This window comes from Apium graveolens, chromosome 4, assembly GCF_009905375.1.
Source record: "Apium graveolens cultivar Ventura chromosome 4, ASM990537v1, whole genome shotgun sequence".
Lineage (NCBI taxonomy): Eukaryota > Viridiplantae > Streptophyta > Magnoliopsida > Apiales > Apiaceae > Apium > Apium graveolens.
In genome coordinates, this window is record NC_133650.1 from 201,090,183 (window position 1) to 201,095,907 (window position 5,725).

General features: G+C 35.2%; 1 protein-coding gene across 1 annotated transcript; it reads right to left on the reverse strand.

Annotated features, from left to right (window-relative positions):
• Positions 1–4,263: 4,263 nt before the first annotated feature.
• LOC141719272 (protein FAR1-RELATED SEQUENCE 5-like) lies at positions 4,264–5,223 on the reverse strand. Its single transcript, XM_074521649.1, has one exon. It carries the CDS (start codon positions 5,221–5,223, stop codon positions 4,264–4,266), a length of 960 nt encoding a protein of 319 aa, XP_074377750.1.
• Between the last annotated feature and the right edge of the window lie 502 nt (positions 5,224–5,725).

Below are 5,725 nucleotides of genomic sequence, written 5' to 3' on the forward strand. Positions count from 1 at the left end.
CTTTCTAACTGTTGAGATTGTTGTTGTTGTTGACCTTCAGCTACAAGTGCAGTAGATGTGCTGACCATTCTATCCTTCCCGTAGACTTCCTTCTGTTGAATCTGCTCCAACTCATAAGTTTTTAACACTCCATAGAGCCTGTCCAAAGAAATCTCACTCAGATCTCTAGCTTCTCTAATGGCAGTGATTCTATGTTCAAGATGAGCTGGCAGTGTTAAAAGGAACTTTTTGTTGACCTCCCTGATTGAATAATACTTTCCATTGATGTTCAGGTTGTTGATCAACGCATTGTACCTCTCAAACACTTCAGTAATTCCTTCTCCTGGATTTGATTTGAAATGTTCATATTCAGAGGTTAGGATTTCCAACTTGTTCTCCCTAACTTCCTCTGTGCCTTCATTAATCACCTCAATAGTTTCCCACATGTGTTTGGAATTTTTACAGTTCATCACATGTCTGTTCATCAAGGGATCAAGGGAATCAATTAATATTAATTGAAGGCTGGCATCCAAGGAGGCTTCTTCCTTCTCAGCAGGAGTAAAATCTTCAGGCTCTTTTGGATAGGTTCTAGCTTCAGTAGTCACCACACCATCTATTATTACCTCCGGTTCAATAACCATCGGAGTTTTTATACCCTTCTTTAACAAGTTTGAATATTTGGGATTTGCAACTTGTAAAAATAATAGCATCTTCTTCTTCCACATGATATAATTCTCTTTATCAAATTGTGGAATCTTAACGGTTCCAACTTTATGTGAAGTCATTATGAATTTTTGAATAAATAAAAATTCAAGGAGTTGAAAAATCACAAAAGTCTAGGATCTTGATTTGTTCGTTAATCAGAAGGCTCTGATACCAATTGTTGGGTCCCAATGTGTTTGTAGAAGGGGGGTTGAATACAAACGTTACCAAATAATCGAATAAAATGCGGAATAAAAAATGTGAAACAAAATTCAAGTTAAATAAAAATATTATTAAACTTGAAATGTGTTACAACAACTGTATCGATTACAAGGTATTAATCTCAAATCAATTATCACAAATCTAGAATAAATTCGACATGAACTTTTTCTATTTTTGCAATAATTAGAATCAAATGCTAAACGCGATTTGAGATTAAGTTCTAGGGATTTTAATCCGCTAGATTGATACACAAGAACAAGATAAATAATTCTAGTGGTTTGGATTTAACATTAACAAACTAGAATTTGATCTTGAATTTCTGCAGAGAAGAATGATATTTTTCAAGGCGGCTGCTCTCTTTTGTTCTTGTATTTTGATTGAGATGAATAATGATATGCTGCTTCTCTGCTTCTATTTAATCAATCAGCTGAATCAATTGAATTGGAATGACAATCCTTTAAGCTTGCAAGACTTTCGGTAGGACAATTGAATGAACTAGCAAGACAATCTGAATGAACTAGCAAGACAATCAGAATGAACTAGCAAGACAATCAGAATGAACTAGCAAGACAATCACCCTCCTGATGTAACTTTCGGTATGACAATGTAAAATGGCCTAGCATGACAATCGGTATGACAATCCAGATTGTCATGCTAGTTCATTTTCATTTGTTTTGCTGATTTAAGCCTTGAATTTAATCCAATTAAACTTCTGAAAATTCCTAAAATTCCTAGAATTAATTCAGAATTAATTAATCAATTAATTCAATTAATAAATAAATTATTCTTCGCAGATATAATTTATTTTCTTAATTAAATTAGATGACTCAATTAATTAATAGAGAATTAATTCTAGTCTTGAGCAGCAACCATTCTTCTGCAAATCTTCTGAAAATCACTGAAAATTATGAATCAATTCCACCACTTCAACGTTGACACTCGATGTACTGTCTGGTTCATGAGTGACTAACTTCCGTGACGTTTCTTCATGTCTTGACTCTGACACTTTGATTTTCTTCAGATTAAATCCTTGTAATTTAATGATACCCTGACGAGATCTCTGTCACTTGATTAAATCCACAATCTTGACTTATATCACTGAGGCATGATCAATTTCTTGAACTTCTTCCAGTGAATTAGTTCCTCAAGTCTGTAGATGAACCTTGTCTCTGAATCCTTTGACAGATATTACTTTGCGAGATCTCTTTGACGGTCGATCCACTATTTACTTATTACATTCTTATTTGAGTTGAGTTGAATCCTCGAATATACAAATAGGTCTATGACATATGACTTACAGACAGCAATGTCGTGGATGCCTATATAGAGTTGTTGAAGGTTAGGGAGTCCATCTCGGGTCTGGAGCCCACGGCTAAGAAGTTCTTCTTTAACTTTAGCTTTTTTGTGCAACTGCTGTTAAAAGATTATTGCAAGAACTTGAAGGTAAAATAAAAAGTACTTTTTAGTTCATGCGTTACTAAGTTAATTATAATTGATAACTCTTTGATTTTGTAGTTCATTTGATCTTTCATAATTGTTTCAATGTTGCAGCCCATCCCGAAGCTGAACTCTCAGATGTGCAGTTGGCCGGTCTGCATAGTTTATATGATTCATATGCAGTCCAGCGCATTGGGCCACCATTATTGGATTGTGACTTTGCTTTCTACCTTTGCTGCAATGATGCTCACTGGTTTTTGTTCATTCTGGACATTAAACAACAGAAGCTCCTTTTAATTGATCCTCTAGCTGAATGGGGGGATAGTCTTAAGAGTATTTACTCTCGATATATATATACCATGGTATTCTATGTTCTTCGTAACTACTTAACTAGTCAATTTACATACATTTGTCATTGTTGGTTACTAATTATATGAAACCAAACCTTTCTAGGAGTGCATAGTGCCAACTATGTTGCATTACTTGGATCCTTCCAGATTTGATGGACATAAGATGAAGGTTCATTTCGTACAGGAACGACCGATGCAGTCCAATACCCATGATTGTGGCGTGTACGTGTGCAAGTACATGGATGCTATACTTAATGGCATATCGTTGAGAGATGCTGTTTGGGAGCCTGTATTGGGTATTTGGACATTCCGGTATCGTATAGCTTGGGAGCTTTCAAAAGGGCTCGCTAGACGAATAAGTGACTATGTGATCCAGCAGAGGAACAGGGGACTATAGTTTATATTTTGGATTTGTTTTGGTGTTTTCTTTGTTATTGATTATGATTGTTTTTATTGGATTGATGTTGTGTTTAGATTTGATGTTGATTGGTTGAGTTTAATTTAGATCATGATTGTGGTTGCTTTGATTGGTTGTTGGTTGGTTGATTTGGATTTAGTTGAAACAGGTTGGTAAGTTATAAAAATAAACGGAACCATGCCGTTTTTTTTTCTTAAACTATGTAAATCAGCCACAATGTTGATGTTAGCAGTATAAAGGTCTGTGACCGGTATTCTGCAGAAAACTGGCAAGCACTAGTTTGCTTGTCAGTTTTCTGCAGAAAACTGGTCACATACCTCAGCATTGAATCATTGCGGGAGATATCACATTTTACACATTTTACAGTTTAGTCACCCCGCAATGAATCATTGCTGCAGTGACCATACCCAGCAATGAGGCATTGCACTAGGTCCTGTTGACTATTTTAAGGTCTAGTTGACTTTGTTTATTAAATCGATTTTTTTCAAATTTTACCACTAATACTGCATTTTTTAATTATTTTAAGAGTTTTGGTGTTGAAAAATATTTAAAAAATATTAATATTACTAAAAACCAAGTTTTGTTAACAAAAAGAGACAGTGAGTTTTGGGTGAAACAGAGCTCCCAGCAATGACTCATTGCTGCAGTAAGTACCTCCAGCAATGTCTCATTGCTAGGTACTCTGTCACTAGTTCGCATTAACTATTTTAATATCTAGTTGACTTTGTTTATTAAATCACTTTTTTCAAATTTTTACATTAATACTGCATATTTTAATTATTTTAAGAGTTTTGGTGTTGAAAAATATTTTAAAAATATTAATATTACTAAACTCACTTTTGTTAACAAAAGAGGTAGTGAGTTTTGGGTGGAGCAGAGTACCCCGCAATGAGTCATTGTTGCAGTGTGATCTCTAGCAATGTCTCATTGCTGGGTGCTCTGTCACTATTCTCTTACAATATTTTAAGTTGGATAATAAGAGTTTTGGTGTTTAAATTTTTTTAAATAATATTAATATTACTAAACTTGGTTTTGTTAAAAAAACATTAATATGCAACATTATGTGTAAATTTAAATTACGTTAATATTATGTAACTTAAATAGAAAAGTTAAAAGAACTAATGTACTACTTGTCAACAATTTTTAGGTTAAAACCTAAAAATTTCTTCGATCATGCTCCTCCCTTAGGGGACAGTTTCTTGCATCATGTTCTCCTCCGATCTCCCCACAATAATTGCACTTGCGAGGCTTGATCTTGATCTTTGAAGTTTCCGTCTCAATTCCACTTTTAAATCTTTTTATTTTTTTCCTTCCTTTAGTTTTCGACGTTGGAGGATCGAATATTGGATCATGTTGGTAGTCCTCTTGAGTTTTCGCCTCATGGGTTCTTTCTCTACGCTCTTCATCCGCAAAAGCATCTTTCAAGTATCTCTTCTCTCTATCAATCACACCCATTAAGTATTTATACCGTGAAACAGAACAACTACCGGAAGTAGCTAAATCTTGAAAAGATTTGCCCAATGCACCATACCTTAATGGTTGTGACGCACCATCATTACCAATACCGAGAGGAGCATATGGAAGAGGCCCCGCAATTTTATTGCCGTTCATTGTCCACCTACCCATGATGAGACTTTCCGGTATCTTGATTTTTTGTTTTTTGTCAAGATAACGGATTATGTGTTTACAAATCATCCCGGAATGTTCAAACTTCTTACACGAGCATTCAATTTTTTCGTACATGAAAACCGTCACTCGATATTTTCTTCTGCAATTCTCCGGCAGGGTAGCCTTCTCAACCAAATACAGTTTCGACATATAAGTTCCATTATTTTTGACACTGTTCACGATGTAACATGTACTTTTCATAAGCTCCTTTTGAAAATGTTTGAACATTTCTTTCGTGTAGATTTCGGATGCATGCATTTCCAAGGATGAGTGCAAAACTAATTTCTTTTCCAATTGTTCGCTGTCATAATCGGCTTTAACCTCCTTCAGATATTGTGTCTCCAAAGCCTTTTGGGAGTTCTCAATGAATTCCTTCAAACCGGTAGATGATTGCACATATTCATCAAAAGAAGAATTTGTAGACTCGCTTCTTGAAGTTGTAGTCATGCCGGCGGAAAAATGTTGCTTCGTGTAAGCTCCAATCTATTGAGTTCTAATAGCATACATGTCATTTAACCAAACATGATCCTCAAGATCGTACTTCTCGACTAATTGCTCCTATCTACCTTTAAATTATGTAGGTGTCAACGACTTGTACACACATGCATTAAACTCTGTCTTGAACTCCGGATAATTTGTGTATAAATAAGACAACTTCTCGGGAAACTTACTACTTATATGCCATGTACAATATGTATGCTTTGTTTGTGGCATAGGCATGACCTCAACAATGGCATTTCCCAATGCAATGTCTTGATCAGTAATAATTGTTCGAGGCGGTTTATTATCGACGGCTTCCAACCATGTCCTCAAAACCCACTTATACGATGCCTCAGTCTCATCCCTTATAAGTGCAAATCCAAATAGTATATTTTGATGATGGTAGTTTACGCCCGTAATAGGTATGAAAGGCATACAATACCTATTCATCCGGTAAGTTGAATCGAAC